This window comes from Microcebus murinus, chromosome 1 (genome assembly GCF_040939455.1).
Source record: "Microcebus murinus isolate Inina chromosome 1, M.murinus_Inina_mat1.0, whole genome shotgun sequence".
In the NCBI taxonomy this organism is placed as follows: Eukaryota; Metazoa; Chordata; class Mammalia; order Primates; family Cheirogaleidae; genus Microcebus; species Microcebus murinus.
In genome coordinates, this window is record NC_134104.1 from 111621299 (window position 1) to 111644011 (window position 22713).

Genomic DNA, 22713 nt, shown 5'->3' on the forward strand with positions numbered 1-22713 from the left:
CCCAGCTCTGTTCTCTCCTCATCAACATTTTAAAGACCCTCAAGTCTTTCCTGTCCTATAAATAAAACAACAACTAAGCCAACACAAAGGAAAATGTCTTCCTCAGTCTACATTGTCTTCCAGCCTACATCTGTCTTTTCTCTTCCCCTTCACAGCCAAACTTTGTGTAAGTATAGACAACTCCCAACACCACTACTCCCCTTCCCACCACACCAGCAAACACTCCTGTCAAGGTCTGTTGTCACATCCTTGTTGAGTAGTGGACACTCTTCAGACCTCATTTTTATTTCACTCAAAGGCAGCATTTGACAGTATGCTGATCTTGTTGGTCCTACTTCAAATGCTCTTTCTGTGATGCTCTGCTGCTTTGTCTATTAATTTTCTGGTCTTTCCTCTTTAATATTTCTTTCTTTTTTCTTTGTTGATATACATTTTTAAAATTTTACAGCTGAATGTTTGTGGTGACCCTGTGCTTGCACAATTGTTGTAGATATTCACAGGTGTCTCTCTGAGGCCTCTTCCTTTTCAGTTCTGCGCACATTGTTGAGTAACTTGCTTCATTCCCTTGTCAGCAAATCCTTACTCTAGCTCCTGTGTTTCTCCTTAGCTTCAGGTCTGAATACTCACCTGGCAGATTTGTTTTTGTGTCGTATATACTCAGAGCTCAAGACCTTCAGCTCTGCCTTCTCTTCTGTCCCAGTTATGAACCAGAACTTGGGTTTGGTCTTGGCTCCAGATACTTCCCACTCCCACTCCAAGTGCTTTGTGTTCTACCTCCCATGAATTGGGATTTTATTTAATTTTCTCAGTGTCCATACCAACTTCTTTAATTCAGGCCATCTGCAAATTACTGGTAGCACCCCCATCCCCAGCAGCCTGAAATTAGAGTATTCTGCCAAAGAAGAAACCCTATCACTCTACTAACCTCTGTGATGCCTTTCTGTGGACTTAGGTATGAAGTTCCAAATTCTCAACTTGTCTTACAAGGCTCTTTGTTTTCCTTCTGCTTTAGTATCCACCAATCTACCACCCCATTCAATCTCCCTCTTCCAGCTCTGCACACATCCACGAGTCTCAGACCCATTCTCTTGTTTCTTTCCCTTAGCTCCTGCCATGCTAAATTACTTTCAACTTTGAGAAAGTTTCATCTTTCCTCTGTCTGCAAGTCTTCTGTGTATGCTTTTCACTCACTCTGAAATCCTTTGCCCCTAGTTTAAACCTGTTGTGTTATCTTAAAGTATCAGCTTATTCCTTACTCCTCAGGTCTCCTGTGTGTTTTTATACTATCTGGAACTCATTCCATTACAGTACGTACCACATTCTGGACAGGGATTGTGTTTACCTGTTTTCCTGTGTCTCTAATCAGGCCTGTAGCTTAGGGATTACAGAAATCATATCAATCTCATTCATTTTTGTTTCCACAGGGTCCACCACATGTACAGCATATATTAGGCTTTCCATAAATCTTAATAGAATGCTAGAGTCTATAAACAATTTAATGACCTATTATTCTCGGGAGAGAGATTTGTTTTCTTCTGGTGAGGAAAACAATTATAAAATGACTGTGAGTCACAGTAAATTTCCCTAGGCAAATTTGATAAATGGACATATTTTGTCTATGAAGTCCTTTACCATGTGTGTAGTTTCTGTTTTAGCTCTCTGTCTGTGATACTGTCAGTACTAGTTAAGCAAGAGCTGGTGCAGCCCAACGTCTCCCATAATTAAATGATATGCTGTTCCTCCTTAATGTCTTTAAAGAGTGAGCTTGGTCCTGAGAATTGAGCTGTTGTTGTTCAGGTCTGATGTTCAGTAATTTCAATGTGATCACTACTTCCTTCCAAATTTCTAGGATGATGCTGACTAGAGCATTAAAATGTGACCAAAGGACTTATCACAAGGAAAGGAACACTAATCATTAATAATTTAGAAAGACCTATGTATACTAAGAAATTTTAAGTCTTCTTGAAACCATATTCAATTTGGGTTATCCTGGTTTTTGTCATTTCAGGCTGTGTAAGGATCCTATTGTCTTTTCTTCTTCATGATCTTATCTAGTTCATTTTCTTACGATTCTGTTTGACAATAAAAAAATGGAGTTAGTTTTATTATAAAAATTATGTTTGCTATAAAATAAAAGCTTGAGGGAAATTGTATATATAAGCGTTCAACTAATGCTAATATTTTATTTCATGTATTATGCTAAAGTTTAAGGCATTCACATGAGTATGTCATATTCCCCTTGTCTAAGCTGATAGGGAAAGAAAGCAGATTATTATTGATACAAACTTCTTTTAAGCTTTCTTAAGGGGTGAAAGATCTTTTTTGCATCAATCTTTGTTCATTGCTCTCAATTATTACCTTGTTTAGTGGGGGCTAATTATGTCAGTTTTTTTGAACCATAATATTGAACTCAGTGATAGCATTTAAGCCATTTTATTCATTTAAAAATATATACTTAATCTGTAAATGATAATTTATTAGTAGTGTATTGTTAGTAACAAAGTATATAAAAATGAGTTTATTTCTTCGTTACTTTCTCTAAATCTCTTGCTTTCAGAAAGAATAATTTTAAATTATAAGTATTTTTAAAAATCACTTATAATCTGCCACCCTCCCATTTGGTTTTTATTCATAGCTTCTTTTAGTTTTTATGTCTTTTCAGTATATATCTGTGAGAATTCATATTTTTTATTTGTTTTCACAATGGTATATAAACAATTTTGTGTTTCTTCATTAACATTTTATTCAAAACATGTATTTGTATTCTAAATAATTATATTCCTACTTGTCTAGATAGTAATATAATATAAATCAATTTTTACATAGATACTATGATTTTAGGCTTGAAGCTTTACTTTTTATTCTTGAAGCTCATTTATTGTTAGTAATATAAGATGCTTACTTTAATGCCTAGCCTCTTCTTTTAAATATTGGATAATATTTAAATTAAATTATTAATTTATCTTAAGGTAATCATGAAATTGGTGATATTTTTATACAAAGAGAAATTAAATAAAGGAAGTCAAATTACCTGATCTAGATATGAAAATAAGTCATTTGTGAAACTCATTTGATTTATAATAAAAAAAGGGACCTTAATTTTCTATATGAAAACCACAGTGCTTGGTTCATGGTGACCTTGAATAATTAGATAAATTTTAAAAAGAAAGAAGGAAAGGATTTGGTTGGAAAAGTTTCTCTGCCAATGAAAATGACATCATACTTGAAAACATTTTGATATTGTGAAAGAAGAATAAGGAAAATACTACCACCTATTAGCCAGGGAGTGCCCAGAACAGCTTAACTATATAAACAGTCTTCTGCACCTTCCACAGCTGCCAGCAGAAATATCTGCAGTTTTTATGAAGAAAACAAGTGTAAATGGGGTTGGCAGTGGTGAATGACCTCTGCCTGTGTGGTGAGAGATCCAAAAGAGAGAAGTTTCCAGTCAAAAGTGAAATAACTTGAACAGAAAGTCAAATACCACATGTTCTCACTTATAAGTAAGAGCGAAATAATGTGTACACATGAACAAAGAGAGTGGAATAATAGACATTGGATGGGGAAGGGAGAGTGGGAGCAGGGTGAGGGATGAGATATTACTTAATGGGTACCATGTACACTATTTGGATGATGGTTACACTACAAGCCCCAGACTTTACCACTGTGCAATATATTCCTGTATCAAAACTCTATCAACCCCCCTAAATTTATACAAATTAAAAGAAATATAATGTTTCTAAAATATCTTAATTATCTATGAAACAAATTGTGGTAAAAAGCAGAAAGTAGAAAAGTTACAAAATAAAGTTTTAATTCTGAAAACGAATGCTTTTTATATTCTGTCATTTTGAAACTATTGATCATTTTCATATTCATATAGAGATTCAGTTAGACTAATCAGTAATTCATGCTATCAAAATAAATTTTTATGATATTTCTAAGATAGAGAATATACCAGTATTTATATGTTATGAGCAGTTTAGATATGACCAAAATATTAGGGGAAGTTTTTCCTTTCTTTTTAACAAATTCTTTCCCAGGATATTTTAAACAAATATCCTGGGAAAGGATACAAGTGTGAATGTCACACTTGTATAATTTTCATCTTTTAAAAATAATGCTTACTAGATGATTGATTTTCACATAAATTTCTTACTTTTTCCTTTAAAACCTTCTATTATTTTGTAGAACATGAGTGATTAATGTTTGCATTTACCATTTGACAGTTAACAAAATTTTATTTCTATTTTTATTATGAAGGTACATAAAAGTAAGCACATTGACTTTTTTTTTTTTGAAACAGAGTTTTGTTCTGTCTCTCTCTCAGGGTAGAGTGCTGTGATGTCATCACAGTTCACTACAACCTTAAACTCCTGGGCTCAAGCAATCCTCCTGCCTCAGCCTCCCACGTAGCCGAGACTACAGGCACATACTGCAATATATGGCTAATTTTTCTATTTTTAGTAGGAATGGGGTCTCATTCTTGCTCAGCCTGGCCTTGAGCTCCCGAGCTCAAGGAACCCTCCTGCCTTTGCCTTCCAGAGTACTAGGATTACAGGCATGAGCCACACCATGCCCAGCCCACATTGTCTCTTAAAACGATGTCATCAATAAACATCATGACTACATATTTCCTGCCTTATAATTTGTTTCTTGAATTATTATGTAGTCCAAAATATATGTGAATGCATTACTTGTCCATGTCTTCGGATTTTGCTGTAGAGATTAAATATAGCCATATCTACAATGTCTGTATAACACAAAGATTTTTCCCATTTTTAAATTGATAGTGTTCTTGTTTCAGCAGCATTTGCTTCAAAGTTTCAGTATAATAAAAATATTTGAGCATAATCCCAAGTATTTTTTGAGGACTTTGGTAAAATGATACTTGACTACCTACCTCATCTATTCTGCCTTTAACATCTCCTTTAGGGTCATAGGAAGCTAGAAAAATCTAGTTGTCACTTGTCTACATCTTTTGACCACCATATTTAGCACATAGATATTTTTCTTTTTATTTCACCTCACCTATCCAATAAAAAAAATACTGATTGCAAAAGCATAATGAGGATTTTAGGTGCTTTTAATAGTATGAGGCAAAATTATAGCTTATAGAAAGAAAGAATAAGAAAAAACTACAAATGCCCATACCACTACTAGGTATTAAAATCATGGCAAATGTAATTTTATTTATTATTTATCAGCAGGATTTTCCCTAAAATGTTCAAATTTTAGGAATAGTCAAGACTTTTTTTGAGGATTTACAGCAAATCTTATTGTGTTTACCTTTGTCCCCCATCCATCTTTGCTCACTTCTCCCACAAACACAGATACACACACTCTCTCTCTGTCTCTCTCAAGATCACAGATTTTATAGTTAAAATGAATGCCAGCAGCTGCTTTAGGCAAGAGTAGACACAGCACAGATGCTCTGAGTGATCTGAAAGAAGGTGGGTGGATAAGCAATATCGTCCTTTAGCTTATTGTCCGATAGGATTTGTGGGGTAGTTGTATTAGATCTTTTTAAAATGTAAGCTGTCTGTTCCTGATAAGTACCCCTGAGTCACTGCCCAGATGCCTAATTTATAATAGCATAATTCCCCAGAAGAGCTTAGTGCCTTTTGGTGATGAAGCTCACTCAGTATTTGTTTTGTGTGGCGATGTGTTGGTCAGAGGTCACATGACTACTGCTCCATTTACTGTAGGTGTCTGTGCTGGGCCTTTAAACATATCTATCTTATTACTAAATTACTGAGCATATGACTTTGTGTTTTTGCTAATAGGTCTCAACCCATTTAAAATTGTTTCATTGTTTGATAGATGTCTTTTTCATTGTGTTTTCCAGTATTATTACTTATATAGTATGAAATTAAATGACTTTTATGATTTATAACACATTTTTGGCATTTATAGATTCAGTCTGTCCTACTTTATGATTTATAGTCTGTAGCAAACTGTTCAGTGTGCAATTACTAAAGGAATGTACCTAATGCAGAAAATAATGCTTTGAAGTTAGGTGATTATGGAATGAAAACATATTGATGGTAGAGAGGCCTACTTTTGTTAATACCATTTTCCTTCATTTTAGATTCTTCTGAATTATTTTGGAAACTATGTGCCTAATTCGTGGACACAGGATAATGGCTGCACTCTTTGTGAATCTGATACAATTGATTTGTCTGCGCTAGATGTAAGTGGAATTGACTATGTGTGGAATGTAGTAATAAAAAGCACAGTATCATAAAATGCTGTGATTTATAGGAAAAAAGTAGTAAACTATTTTATAGTTTTGATTAAATGGTAGATAATGGACTTATAATGTTAAAACACAGTGACTCAGAAAACTACTAGATTTGTGTTTCTGAACTATTTTAAAAGCAAAACCAGTTAATAATTGAACCCAATGGAAGGGTCCTGGAGGTTCATATTTAATAACTTACTATGATTGGATGATCTTGTGTTATTTTAGTCTGTTTGGTCAAAGCATTGAGAAAAAATAAAAAATCAGTACAATGCTTCAACATTTTCATTGACTAATTTTTCTGTGCTTGATTTTCAAATTTGATGATTTGAAAAATAATATATAATTTCACAACTAAAGTTTGTTCTAACTACATGTAAGTAATAACTCATTTAAATCTCACAAAGCCTCTAAAGCAAGTCATGCTAATGACTCAGTTTTACAGATGAGAAATTTGAGGTACATAAAGGTAAGTAACTTGCCTGGAACACACAGTTTTTAAGTATTAGAGTGGGTATTTGAATTTAGGTAATCTGGCTCCAGACCTTATGTTCTTGGCCACTGGGAAATTTTACCTGTATGTCATGTACTTACTAAATGTCAGACATGATGCTACTTGTATGTATTTCATAGAGAATTTTATTTTATCATTTATACTCTGAGGGTGAACAACGGTTGGAGATATTTATTATTAATCTATAAAACATTTTTATGGTTCTTTGTTCTATCATCAGCCAGAACAGTTTTAGGATATCCTGTAGTAACATTATTCTTCAAAAAAATTGCTCTAGTAACTTAGAAGAATATTATGTGTATGAACAATTGTATTCTAGGGAGCTATTTTGTTATTAAGACTGATTCTTCCCTTTAATCAACATAGGTTTATTGGGTGCCTACAGCATGCCAAATAAATATTAATAGAAGCAGTGTAGGCAAAAATGAAATTCCCAGGAATATAGTTCTGGTAACTCCTGAACCCATGCAAATACAAAATACTTAAATTGTAATATACTCAAGCTCCCGAACTAAATTATTACCACTGTTTGAAAGGAGGATAAAGAGTAACTTGTGAACATTTAGGAGTTTATGAATAGAACTCTATTTTACTTGAAAATAAGTTTTTTGGCTAGTCTCTCAAATAACAAACAGAATGTTTCCTATCTGGAAAGAATGCCAGAATTTCTATTTCTGAATGAAGCTGCATCGTGAAGTTTTAAAATTAATCTTTTGCTGAAAGTAGTGCTGTACTCTGGAGGATGAGTTAATACTTTTTATCTGTTTTGTTTCATTTCATATAAACCTTGTGGTGCAAAGATAGAAAAATATTTTTATTAAATTTTTTTTGCATGTAGGAGTATATTACTTAATTCTTAAGCTATTTTGCCTTACTGCCTGATAAAAATATGCTAGAAAGGTAAATTGTTCATTCCATTATGCAAAATGAAATTATGTGCTTTCTATGTATAGTTATTTGTGGAATAAGAATATAAAAATTAAAATTATGTGGATAGTTAAATCCTAAGCGTACAATGTTTTAGATGTTGACCAAAGCCAAGTTTCTTTATATGTAAAAATAATAGTGAGCATCTCGGAGGGTTGGTAAGAAGGTTAAATGAAACTTTACATGCATATATATGGCAAATATATTATATATGTATAAATTTTATATGAAGTTATCTGTTAATAAATGTTAACTGTTATATTGTTATTATTATATAAAAATAAACTTACATTAATAATGGAGATGTAGTGTGTTGAAGCCTAGCTTTTTACCTACTAGTTTATGTGTTCAGGGTCACTTCTCTAAATTACATTTTCCTTATGTGCAAATTTGCAATAATAAATCACTTCTAAGGCTATTATGAAATTTAAATGAAATGTATCATCTCATCTGGTAAGGGAGAGTTATCGACTTTTTAATTTATTTTTCTTGTTAAATAGAGAACTTTTATAGGGAAGATACTTTGTGTTATTTCTTTGCATTTGTTTATTCATTTAATAATATTTGGGGAAGTGAATGAATTAACAGACTAAAGAGAAATATGACAGCATACAAAGTGTACTTTTTTGCAAACAAAGATTAAGTTATAATACAGATAATTGAGGAATATGTAGAGTGCCATGTGTGAAAAGATGGGAGGAGGCAACAAATTCTGGACTTAAAATTATGGTATTTTAAATAATCTGTAACCTTAAAATGTGGCTTAAGACATGGTTTTAATAAAACATTATAAAGTCTTCCATTTAGCTCTGATAATAACACTGTTACAGGGTAGTTATGTTTCTGTCTTCCCCATCCAGTTGTAAGTTTTTAAAGCTAGGAACTTTCATTCCTTTTGCTAAATGTTGCTCATCATGAGGACTGACATGTCTAATGGATGTTTCAGATGTTTTTATACAATGAATGAAAGATACAGTACACATTAAAACCTTCCCTAAAAGATTTGAGAAAATATATAAAATAGATATACTACATTAAGATAAAATATATTAATGAAAGAAAATAGCTTTTCTAATAACACATTAATGAAGGAAAGTAAAAGACAATCAGTAAAATGAGATTAAAGGAATGTCTGAGGGTAAAAATAAAGTCTCCAGTCCTCCATGATCACTTTATTTGAACTACAAATTAAGCTCTGAACTTTAAGCTATGATAACAAAATGGAAACACAATTAACATTTTGGTTTCTTAGATGAAGCTTTCAAAAAAGCATTCAGATCTCAGAAGCTTCTTCCGAGAGCTATTATAAAGGAAGCATTGAGTAGTAGAATAGGCAGTATCCTTAATTACATTCATATAATTAATATGACAATGAGTTTCCTTTTTGAACCTAACTCATAACCAAGATGTGGTTCAGTAAAATCACTTTAATGGGGTCCACAAAAATTTATTTCCAGTGTTAGAGAACTGCCATAGAGCAATTGGAATTTAGCAGATTATGTTGAACTGAGATTTTATTTTTTATGTTGTACTGATTAAGATTTGCATAGAATATAAAATAAAACCATACTAATGATAATTTGTTTTTGTGTTTGGTATAAAACAAAGGTCCATCCAAATGTAACAATAGGTGTTTTTATTGAGCAACCAACTCCATTCCTACCTCGATTTTTGGACCTACTTTTGACACTGGATTACCCAAAAGAAGCACTTAAACTTTTTATTCATAACAAAGTAAGTATTTAAGAAATGGATATGTTATATGAAAGGTATTTTTTTACTTTTTGGGGAGCTATTTGTTATTTATGTCTAAAAAAATTCATTGGGCTAAATTCAGTGAAGGATTTTTAGAATAATTAAAGCTTTGCCTTTGTAGGACTTCAGGATTTTAGAGTCTGGAAACTAGCATCATTGTGTTGGGATAAGCTACATGAAAATGCCAATTTTTGTAGAACAAAATGGCTGAATATTATTAGCCATTTTCATATGGCTCAACTTAGTATATAATGAAGGAGATGTCAAAGGGTTTATATTCCTTTCCCTTGTGCTAGTTCTGGTACTTTCTTTTATAGAACTGGGCATTAAATTATTTGCAATTTAAGATAATATCATAACATCAGAACTTGAAACAGCTTCCAGATAATTATGTTGATTAATCACATGACATGCTCTCCCCCTAGGATTTTGATACTCTCATTTCCTTCAAAAATATTCAGAGCCTCCCAAATACCTCCCACATATAATCTAAACTTAAAGATATTTTCCCTAAATATCTTATTTATTTATTTATTTATTTATTGCTGTTAAAATAGTTGGTATTTAACATCTAGAAAAGCTCCATAGTTGTGAAATACGTCATTTTCTACTTTCTGTCCCAATGCTCTTTGTTTTGCATTGTTCTTTATCCTTATGTGCAAGTCAGCTTTTCCACAGAACATTTCAAATTTGTAGAAAACCGGCTTAAATGGATCTAAAAGAGTGGAACATTTAGTATTTCCTTTGTAAAATGTGTGGTAATATATGTACTTACACTAAATTGTTTTTATGTATTGTATCTTTTTTTTTTTTTTTTTTTTTTTTTGAGACAGAGTCTCACTTTGTTGCCCAGGCTAAAGTGAGTGCCGTGGCGTCAGCCTGGCTCACAGCAACCTCAATCTCCGGGGCTCAGCGATCCTATTGCCTCAGCCTCCTGAGTAGCTGGGACTACAGGCATGCGCCACCATGCCCGGCTAATTTTTTGTATATATATTTTTAGTTGGTCAATTAATTTATTTCTATTTTTTTTGGTAGAGACGGGGTCTTGCTCAGGCTGGTTTTGAACTCCTGACCTTGAGCAATCCGCCCGCCTCGGCCTCCCAAAGTGCTAGGATTACAGGCGTGAGCCACCATGCCCAGCCTGTATTGTATCTTTTATTTATATTTTTCCTGCTTGCATAGAGCCTTAAACTCCTTGAGGGGAGGAGATTTTATCTTTTATTTAACATTAACTCTGTGCTGCTTTTATATGATAAGTGATTTTTAACAAGCTGTGAAAAGTATCAAATGTTCAGAAAGCTTTGAGACTTGAAACAAGAAAAACTGAAATGCTCTAATGATGAAGACAATAGTCTTATCTGAATTTTAGCATAGTTGAATTAAATCATACGAAATTGATAATGTTTGTGTTGATGGCTTTCCCATTACTCTGTCTATAAAATTTCGTTAAACTTCCTCCTTTTTTCTAATCACAAAAGTTTGTATATAACCATTCATTTTTCTTTCTGGTTTTAAAGAATATTATGTAACATTTTATTTCGTGAAATGTGATTATTTACATTTACAGGTCAAATAGATGAGCATTAGGTTTAATAGACATTTTAATAGACATTAAGATAAAATATATTAATGAAAGAAAGTAGCTTTTCTTATATTAATGAAGGAAAGTTAAAGACAATCAGTAAAATGAGATTAAAGGGATGTCTGAGAATAAAAATAAAGTCTCCAGTCCTCCATGATCACTTTATTTGAACAACAAATTAAGGACTGAACTTTAAGCCACGAAAACAGTATTTTACAATATATATCTAAGATTCTCAGGCTATAAGCCGTGTTTCCTTCTCTAATTGGAAATATTTTGTATTAATAGTATTCAGGATTTAAATATTTATACAAGTACCTGTGAAGGATTTAAGTTATTTATGCAAGGACCTGTCTAGCAATAGATGTTGAAAGAATTTTCAGCTATCTTCTTTTTTAAGAATATTGACATGTATGTATTTTAGATTTTTCATGTGCCATTTAAGTGATATTTACATATAACATGTACAATATGATTATTATTTTGTCTGTAATTGAAAGAATATGTGAATTGTGGAATTTACAACTTTGAATTTGATGCATTCCATACATATGAGTACTTCAGTCATCTTATTGTCTTAATTTCTCTCTAATTTTTGATTTTTAAAATATGTTACAGGAAGTTTATCATGAAAAGGACATCAAGGCATTTTTTGATAAAGCTAAACATGAAATCAATACTATAAAAATAGTAGGACCAGAAGAAAATCTAAGTCAAGCGGAAGCCAGAAACATGGGAATGTATGTTTTAATAAATTTAAGCTAAATGTATTGAATTATTCTACTAAAGAAACTTTAATAAAACAAAATTCTCAAAAATTAATATGCTAAACTTGGGTATCTCGACTATTTGTATGTGTATACATACACACACCGCAGCAAGACTCTACTGTTAGACTCTGTCTGTGTTTGTACTTATTTACATGTAAAGGGCCATGGAAGTTACTTACATTTTTCTTTTAATGGCTAGGAGTCAACATATTTAATCAAACTAAGAATTGAACTAGAGATCAAGATTTAAAAAACTGCAGATAAATGAATAGTGTGACTGCTATAGCAGTGACTTAAAATTATGTTTACTATCTGAGGGTTGTATCTGCTAAAACTGTTTTTGACTGTGGGTAAAAATGGGCATTCCTATTTTCCAGTTACGTACTGATCTAGATAATACTATAATCCCCAGAAGAGATATTTTAGGTTCTATGTTTAGAGGCTTTAATACTTCAGACTACTACTAAAACTCTGGTAATAGTAATGACAATCATTTATTCAATAATGTTAATCGAATATGCCAGGCGGTGTGTTAAGAGCTGCTGATAAAAAGGTGAAGACATGGTGCTTTATTATCAGACAACACCCTTGTCTGTTCCTAACCCTAATGCTTTGAGCTGTGGAAGCTCAGGGCCCAAAGTGATGGATTCTACAGGGGTGGGGTTTGGAATAGGCAGAAAGCAGGCCCTGAAAAATCCAAACTAATGGTTCTATAATTTATTCATTGGAGAATCCCTGAACCCACTTTCAGAACTTATTTTCTTTAATTTTTTTGCACAATTGTAACAAGTTTTTCTATCTGGCATCCTGTTTGGCAGTTGCTTAGATATATGTGGAGATACACACTGACAACCGCAAAAAGTGATAACTGGGACCAGCGGTGTGGGAAGGGACCTCAGAACTGGGAAACAGATAACCCCAAATGTAGAAGCCATATATGTAGAAGTATTTCATATGTCATCCCATATCAGGTGGTTCATTCCTTGGTATTCCTGATGATGCTGTTACAGACTCTGCCAGCAAAAGCAGACATAGCTTACCTCTGGAAAGAAGGCAGGAGAATAACTATCTTAGAAATAATTCCATGTAAATTAAGTTTAAAAATATTAATACCTTAAGAGTCATATACTTGTATTTCCAAGATTCATTTAAATCTGAGTTACTGAATATACAAGACACAATTATATGCATGTGTATGTAAAAAACATTTTGATTTGTGAAAAAAATTAATAAATACATTGAGGTGGATTATTTTGCCCTTTCAGAGAGGATTAGACACTAAATTAGAAGTTGCCATTTTGACTAGATGTTTTATACCTTAAATATTTAGTGGCTTGAAAATATATTTTACCTGGCCTAATATTTTAGTGTTGATCTACCTGTGAATATCTGTGTTGATAAGTTGAACATTTTGAAAGTTAAGACAAGATATATATCCTTTTGGATATTGTCTCACTCTTCTGATTAATACCTTATCTTTCATATAAGAAGCTTTATGTTAACATTTTTCAACCAGCAGTTATTTGTTTTATCTAATTTTTATTTCTTTTTCTTTTTCAATGTCAGGGATTTTTGCCGTCAGGATGAGAAGTGTGATTACTACTTTAGTGTGGATGCAGATGTTGTTTTGACAAACCCAAGGACTTTAAAAATTTTGATTGAACAAAACAGGTACTTTTTAAGATTCAATATCAATTTATTAAAATGATAATTTTCCACATTGATGTGGATATACTGTAATTAATTACTTATCAGTGTTTAGTAAATTGTGGGAACTCACATTATTTTCCATACCTTACAAACGTTCTGTTCTAATTAATTACATTTCTTTTAAAGGAGTCATAGAAAACAACCCAATGACAGCTAGAAGTATTTAATATTAGTTATAATCACAAATATGATTACATTTGGTCTATTTTTCTATTTAAGTCTAGGTAAACTTATGATATATATGATACTAATAAAATTTAGAATTGCTTTGTTCTCTGTAGATATTTTTAAATAGAATTTCATAAAACTTACGACCGAAAAAGTTATTGCATAGAATTGTAGTTCTTAGAATCTAAAATAAATTTCAGAGGTACAAATCATTCCACAGCTAGTTTTGTAGTTTTATTTACTCTTAAAATAATTATCATTGGGCAATGCCTATTTTCATTTAATTGAATTGGGAAAAAGACACTATGTATATTAGTTTATAATGATATTAATCTTCATTTGTTAATAGTACTGATACTACTAATAATACCACTATTACTACACCTACAATAGCTTAATTTTAATGAGCGCTTACTAAGTACCAAATGTTGTTCTAAGTATGTTTACATATATTAACACAATTATTTCTCATAATGAATAGAATGTTTAGTTGATGAAATGTTAGAATGCCTTTTTGTTTTGCTAAGTAAAATATATGGGATATCTATTATGCTTTATTAACCCACCCTATATGCAAAGGATATGTCACTAGTATTTGTCAATTTGAGGATTCAGTCTTTACTTGAAAATCTAAGACCTCTCTGAAGCAATCTGTATATATAGCCACACTGTATAACTATCTATAAATATTTGTCTAAGCTATCTACAAATTGCAGGTACTTTTTCAAAGTATATGAATAAAGTTTTGATCATTTGATAAGAAAAAGCAGTAGAAATACCACAGATATATTGAAAAGAATATGATTTGTAACTCTTAACACCTAGTCCAATTCAGGAATATTTTCTTTAATTTGCATTGTTAATTCCCTCTTAAGTTGATTGAAATGCAATAGTGTGTAGTGAACATACACTTCTAATAATATTTAGATGTTTTTATTTTATGACACTTTGGTAGATAACTATTCTCTTAGTGAACTATTTAATGAATTCATACTATGTGTTTAACATATATTCCCCTTAGAAAGAAAAAATTTCCTTCATGAGGAACTCAACTGCCATCTGGGGCCCTTGTCCCTTAAAGAGTCAGTAAAACTCAGGTTGTGTCTCTAGTTCCATGGATTTCTGTTAGTTATCAAAGGTTTAGGTTCATGTGATACCTATAGTTTTTCCTTTTGTATCCATGTATGTGGTTTCCATAATAAATTTACATGTACCAAGAATGTTGTGAGCATTAGCTTATTTGACTGAAGGCTAGAGGGACAGAGAATGGGACACATCTTCGGCACGTGGCTTTCCAGCATCTCATCAGCTCTTTTTTCCCTCTCCTCTTCCTACCTCTGCTATTTATTCCCTTGTTCCAAATTTTACTCCTTCAGTTGTCTAATACAATTCATCGTTCCTCAGCTGCTACCCCTACATTTCTATTCTCAGAAACATTGAGGCACAGAGCAGGTGGATTTTGGGTTTTCAGACTTCTTGGTTCAACCCTTTTTAGGAGGAAGCTGGGATTATAATTTACAAGGTTGGTTTTTCTATTAAAAAGATGATATTGTCAGTTGTTGACATTGGATTATTATTCCCTAAATTAGTATCTATAAAGATTCAAATTTATGTTATTTCCAATATTTTAAATATTCTAAACAAAATAAAATACGTGTTTCTGGTTAATAATTTATTTTAATGGGAACCAGGAAAAATAAAATTATTATTTTGCATGATATGTATTTATTTTATTTTACTTTCGTGCATGTAAAAGAAAGAGCCCAGCTGGTCTTCACAAGATTGGGATATTGTGAAAGGGTTTTTTTGTGTGTGGAGAATGATTGGTCCATAAACTTCTTCTTGGAGGAGTTGTGTGATCTTTTCTTAAAAATTGTGTGGCACTACTGCATTTTAGAAATAATTTTAGAATAACTTCAGATTTTGTTATCTCATTTGGAAAATGCTGACATTACAAATTAGATTTCCCTAAGGGGAAATCTGGCATGTTTTAAATTTGTACCATATGTTTCTCTCAAATGGACCACTTTCCTGCTAGGTAGTGAAACAGAACATTATGGCAGTTATCCTCTATTTCCTCTATTTTGTTTTCTAAAATAGTTAAAGGACCAAAAAAAAAATTAATTTTGCCAGGGCTAGCATGCTATAACTATAACCCATTTTTAAAAGTCATAAAATAATGGAAACATACTTTAAAGTAATTTGAGACTTAATATAAAAACCAACTGGCCTATTCATAAATGTCTCAGCCCATCTTCATATTTTTTCATTCAACAAATATTTATTAGATACCTTAATGTACAAGGGACTATTGTCTGCACAATGAAAATGAAAATATTTAATTTCATTTTGAAATACTTGCATTAAATTTAAATATAAGCTGGGTAGTTTTACTCTCTTCACTGTAAGTAGAGTACATTTAAAAGTCATTTTTATATATCAATTAGCATTTTAAATGACTTTTTCCTTTTTTGTTACTCTTTTTAAGGCATATGGTTGAAAATTAGCAGTGTGTACTCATTTAAGAAAAGATGCTGGGAAGAAATTCTTTTTTTCATTTTATTTTTATTTTTTTTACATTAACTGCATGTATGTTAAATGAACTTTATTGTATTATGTGTCATGCTAAGCCCAAAACACATAATTGTGTGGTGATTTAAAAATAAACAATTGTGTGACTTTCTCCCTCTCTCTCTCTGTGTCTTTAGAAAGATCATTGCTCCTCTTGTAACTCGTCATGGAAAGCTATGGTCCAACTTCTGGGGAGCATTGAGTCCTGATGGATACTATGCCCGATCTGAAGATTATGTGGATATTGTTCAAGGGAATAGAGTGTAAGTTGTTTGATTTAATCTTTTAATGTAAAATACCATAACCTAAGGATGTAGTCTTGTTAATATTACTTGAAAGTTTTTGGTATTTATCTCTTTTCTTTATATTTAGTGGAAATTTGAGAATTTAGAGACTACTTGGAATCCTGAAATAGAAGTGTAAAACAAATATTTTAAGAAAAGTGTTTTTAAGGTTCTAAATCTTCAATGAAACAAACTCATTGTTGTAGGAAATACTAAGAGACACTAACTATATGGTTATCATGAGTATCCCATGTTATGGTTGGTGGAAGAGTAATACTTTTCATTTAAAAGTTTAGAAAGAGAATTTAGCTAATTTATTTAATGGCATGATTAGGTATTGTTTGGATGGTTTTTAAAATTTATAATTAAGCAAGCAATAACAACACCACCAAACTTTCCAGTATTCCTGGTTTGTGCATTTTCTGTGTGAAATAGCTAATTGTCTGCTTTAAAGATAGGTTTTTTCTCAACAATATCTAATTTCTGTTTCTAGAGACTGAAAAGAATATACATGGCACAAAATGGGTGGATGATGGATAATTATTTCAGAGACAACAGTTGATATTTTTTAAACTAAAAAGTAATCGCAATTGAAATAGTTTTGCTAAGGAAATATTGGGGGGAGAATATAATTTGTTTTTTCATACAGATGGTAGAACAGAGTGACTGAGTCATTAAGTGCTTTGCCTCAGTGCTCAAATATGGCGGTTGATTAAAAGGAGAAATATGCTCTCAGGACTAAATTAGAAAAAAATCATGGTGATGAGATGTTTTACTTGTGAAAATAGTAATTGGTGTAGAAAGCTTACATTTGAATGATGTAAATATGATAAAGGTTTTTGTTAGCTGCAATAAAAAGCATGATAGCTATTGTTTTGAAATACTTTTATTGACCCTGAGATAATTTGTATAGACCATATGCCTGAAATTACCTGGGGATACAGCTGAAGTCAGGTTTCACAAAAATAGAATAGAGAATTCATGTTTTCAAATTGCTTTTGGCACTGTTGACTTTTCTGTTTTTCTCCTGTCATTGCTGTCTTAAATGTAAGGAAAAGAATATGGTAAAGACTTTGATCTAGTTAATATATTAATAAGAATACCCTTCATGTCCAAAAGCTTCACTAAGGAATAGCATCTTACAACATGTAAGTGTGTGTGTGTGTGTGTAATTTTTTCTTCAAAATTTTTTAAAAAATGCATACTCCACCAGAGATTAATTTCTGAATTTACTGATATATTGTATGCAGTAGTCCCCTCTTACCTGCAGTTTTGCTTTTCATAGTTGCAATTACCCATGGTTAACTGTGGTCTGAAAATATTAAGATAATTTGAGAGGGAGGGAGAGATTACATTTATAAACCTTTTATTATAGTGTATTGTTATAATAGTTTTATAATTTTTATAAATTAAACTTTATCATAAGCATGTATGTGTAGGAAAAGCATAGTACTATATATACAGGATTCAGTATGATCCATGGCTTCAGGCATCCATTGGGGGTCTTAGAACAGGTCCCCCACAGGTAAGGGGGACCTACTGTACTTCTTAAATCAGTTTAGGCAGTTTTCTTTGAGGCTGGTCTAATAAAACAAAATGATTTCATATTCTTATTCGTATCTAACTACATTTCCTTCGTCAAGATCTTTTCTTGCTATTCACTAAAAGCAACAGGCACAGCCCTTCTGGCAAAACTGTTCTTATGCTGTTCTTAGGAAATGATTCATGTTCAGAAGAAGGATATAGGTGTAGGAAAGAATGCAAGACAAGAGAATCTCCCAACATTCATGCACTTCCAGCTGTGTTTCATCATATTTTTTCTTTTTCTACAAAAGATTTGAGATGGCTTAATGAATTTCAAAAGAATATAATTTAGGAGAATTTTAGGCTATTTTCAGTGGCTCTTGGAGGTAGGGGATGCCCTGTGAAATGGTTGACATTTCCTGTGGTTTAAATATTTCTACTATGGCTAATTTGAAGTTCCCAATGTGAAATCACTGAACATGGATGTGGCACTAAAAGTCAGCCCTAGGGTGCCAGTAGGAACTGGCTTTAGCACACCACTGGTTGTATGTTGTTATTTTTGCTATCAAACTCTTTAATCTTAAGTGGAAACACATTCTGTAAAACAGAATATTATGCTTTAACTGCAACAACTAAGAGATAATAGGCAAAAATGGCAAATGGATATCAATCCTAAATTGAAGTTTATCTAGAAAGACAATGGTTTGTCTCCTGAATTTCCTAAAAATATAGTGTATACCAAGTAATCTCTTGTGTGTGTGTGTGTGTGTATCAAATGTCATTAAATGTATTTATGTGTGGATTCAATAATTTATATGAACAAAATTTAAAGACATACAAAACATTTTAAAAATATAAAAATAAACCTTAAAATTATATTTGTGATATTTTGGAATCTCTTTACTTTCAGAGGCGTTTGGAATGTCCCATACATGGCTAACGTGTACTTAATTAAAGGAAAGACACTCCGATCAGAGATGAATGAAAGAAACTATTTTGTTCGCGATAAATTGGATCCTGATATGGCTCTTTGCCGAAGTGCTAGAGAAATGGTAAGATGTACAATGATGGCTTGCTTGAATGTTTTATACGATGGCTTGCTTTATCACTTGGTGTGTCAATGTGTTTTGATTCCTTTTTTCTTTCTAATTTATAAGTACTAGCCAATTTTTTTGGTTCTGTGTTGAAAATTTGGGAGCAATTTTGGAAAATAATTTGTGAACCTTTATCTGTAGAAACGATTTGAAAAATATTAGGTTTAGTGGTGAGGCTGACTCATAAGCAACAGAATAGTATTTCAGTAATAAAGATAGAATCGTTACAAATTAGCTTTGCTCTTTTAAGATTATATCTTTACTTCTATTTGAAATTCTGTAGTCAAAACTCGACTTAATTAAAATTAATTAGATAAATCCTGGGTAAGATGATCCTGGGTAAAATGTTACACATTTAAGAAGAACACATTTTTGTTCTGACATCAATGTCCATATTTTCTCTAACTAAGTGTAATTTATATCATTATTAGCTTCAGATTGTTAAAAATCAGGTTGTTTACCACTAAACTGGGAGAAGGGTTGAGATACATATATTTAATCTATATGATAAACTAATGATACATTGCTGTTCCATAAATATACTTTCATTATACAGCTTAAATGACTTTAGAAAATAATTTGCTTTTGAAAGTGAATAAATATGTTTTATAACATATTTATATGATTTTCTGTTTTAGAAATGATTGGGCTATTTCCAAATTTATATAAATAATTGTGATTTTCGGAAAAATCAGAAAAGTTGGCAAGTATTTTTTTTCTTAGTTTAACAGGCATGTGTTGTTTGAATATGTTTGTTTTTCCTTACAAACCTATGCATTGTTGTTATTGAATATCCTCAATACCTGTTATTGTATTTTGTGCTCATGTTTGGCTAATTTGACTCAACAGCGCATCCTGGAATGGCCTCTCTCACTCATTTTTTTCCTTTGCCTTATTTATGTGTCTAATGTAAGTTCTACTAAGGAATGAGCTTGGATTTATGTTTTACAAAAAAAAAAAAATAGGAAAGAAAGGGCAGAAAGGGCTGAAAGGGCTGGAGATGTTTCTTTGTGTGCGCTATAAGCTTTGCTTGTTCTGCATGTTGTCTGTGAAGGACATTTCAGAATGTCAGCTTCTGATCAAGAGCTGCTATTTTTATTTACGAAAGAATACCTGAGAGAATGAGTGTGCAGGTCAACTTACCCAATGCTTCTCTTCATTTTAGACTTTACAAAGGGAAAAAGACTCCCCTACTCCGGAAACATTCCAAATGCTCAGCCCCCCAAAGGTGTTATTTTTATTTATTTTTATTTATTTTTGTTTATTTAATTAATATTTGATATGGTATATTGCCTAGCATTAAAGTTTCTTTAAGAGCCTTCTTTGCATTTAGCTTGGTAAAATGTTGGTGTTCATTGGTTAGTAATCTGTATATGTGTGTGTGTTTCTTTTGTGTGATATAAGGGTGTGCATTGTGTGATAGTTCATGGTTCTTTGGGCAGATTTACATTTTATGGTTGACAAGTGAGAAATTTAAAGTTAATGAAGTTCATTTCATTCATTTTTTTTCTAGTTTTCTTTTTTTTTTCCAAAGGAGAAGAAGAAGTAAGAGTAGGTATAAAGTACATCTTGATTAAATTGGGTACTCTTCATTGATTTATTCTATTAATCACTAACTGTTTACTATTAAAACAGGTACAAAAAGAAACAACCTTACCTCAGTGGTGTTTGCCACATTTATTTCATTTGGGACAAGGATATAAGACTGGTTTTATTTAGTTGCCTTTATAATACATGACTCTCTGCTATGTTTAGTCTTTAAATGTTAGAAAAATAAAAGAATGAAATAGACTGATGAAATATTATTGACACTTTGAATTCTTGCTTAAAAATGTGACTTTGTCTTCTTTGAAAGGGAAAGAAGCCAAAAGAGGTATAATTTATTGCACTGTGGTGTCTCAAAAATATTTCTGCTTTCAAACAGGAATTTTTTTCCCCGATGTCTACATCTAGGATCAATGAGAAAGGGACAAAAACAGTCCATTCTTCTTTTTTCAGTTGAGTGTCAGTGCTATCTACTAGTTTTGTGTGGTGTCTGAATTCATTAATCAAAATTTTATTTCTTTTATTTTAAATCATGCACGTTTTATATGAAAAGTTAAAATGCATGTTTGTAAAGGAAATATAAAAACTGAAATTAATATATTCTATATATTATTCCTATGGCTAAATTTATTTTTTATACTTACATGTAAGATTAATACTGTTTTTTTGGCATATAGGGTGTATTTATGTACATTTCTAATAGACATGAATTTGGAAGGCTATTATCAACTGCTAATTACAACACTTCGCATTATAACAATGATCTCTGGCAGATTTTTGAAAATCCTGTGGTATGTATTTCATATTCAACTTCATTTATTATTTTCTTATAATTCTTAATGGATATAAATCATTTGGGTAACAACATGAAAATAGGGTAAGATGCTTTTTTAAAAATGGCATAATATATTTCATGACAGACCCATACAGTAGATCTAAACTTGACTGAGAACTTTTTAATTAAGACATATATTAGGTTTGGTGGATGGAATTATCAGTCTTTGCTTTCATTGTTTTTATTTTATGTATTCAAAAGCACAATCCCATTTTAAATCACAATTTCAGAGAAATGTTTACAAATAGCTCACATACGATGATATTTTGATTTTTCAGGAAGGAAATTCAAGAATTTAGTTTGGGAAAATACGTATCATATTATCATTTTGTTAATTTTTTAAAGCCATTTTGTGAATATACGCCAAAGATGCCAAAGATAGCCAGAGAAAATTGTAGAGTAAGCCAATTCAGCATATAACAAAGTCTTAAATTGGGGAAACTACTTTCTTTAAAGTGAAAATATTTTTCGTTTTTTAAAAATGTGAATCATACAGCATTTAGCTCCTTTTTTGTTTTATGGGGATCTCCTTTCTTTAGTCAAGTTGGCACATTTATTCCAGGAAAAATACTGTCTTGAACAGTCATCCCCATAACACTGCTACCTATGATTTCCCCTCTGCTGATAGCAAAACTTTTAAATTACAAAGACTCAATCCACCTGATGAGAATTTTCTTTTATTTTATAGAAATAATTGAAATCTGGGAATAGGAAATTTAATAATCTCTGATTACTCTGTTAAATAAAAAAAGAATATATTTTGATACTTTGTTATTTTAAAAGTGTTTCTTTCATTTTAGCCACATATCTTCATCTTTCACAGGAGTAGAGTTGAAAAGAGACCCACATCTTAGGGATGTGGTGAGCATTGTGGAGGGGAAGGGCATACCTCTAACCCTTCTTAGGGAGAGGCAAAGATATAAAATGTAACCAAAATGTCACACACACAAAAAAACCTTTTATCGGGTACTGGGCAGGTGGGTGGGGCAGAGGAGGGGATGGGTGTAACACTTACATAATGAATGTGATACGTACCACCTGGGGGATGGACAAGCTTGAAGCTCTAACATGGTAGTGGGGGGGGAGATGGCAAGGGCAATATCTGTAACCTTAACAGTATTTGTACCCCCATATATGATGAAATAAAAAGGAAAAAAAATGAAAGAAAAGAGACTTTTTAGTGCTGAGAC

At 31.8% G+C, this 22713-nt stretch overlaps 1 protein-coding gene across 2 annotated transcripts in view; it reads left to right on the forward strand.

Annotated features, from left to right (window-relative positions):
- PLOD2 (procollagen-lysine,2-oxoglutarate 5-dioxygenase 2) overlaps window positions 1-22713 on the forward strand; it is an 88873-nt gene that overhangs the window by 59686 nt on the left and 6474 nt on the right. Inside the window, exons 8-15 of one of the 2 annotated variants that reach the window (XM_012762400.3) lie at window positions 6092-6193; window positions 9294-9419; window positions 11641-11762; window positions 13359-13463; window positions 16379-16504; window positions 18960-19101; window positions 20309-20371; window positions 21366-21479. In XM_012762400.3, coding sequence (XP_012617854.1) covers window positions 6092-6193; window positions 9294-9419; window positions 11641-11762; window positions 13359-13463; window positions 16379-16504; window positions 18960-19101; window positions 20309-20371; window positions 21366-21479 — 900 coding nt within the window. The remainder of the gene's footprint in view (window positions 1-6091; window positions 6194-9293; window positions 9420-11640; window positions 11763-13358; window positions 13464-16378; window positions 16505-18959; window positions 19102-20308; window positions 20372-21365; window positions 21480-22713) is intronic. The other variant, XM_012762401.3, reaches the window with a different exon arrangement.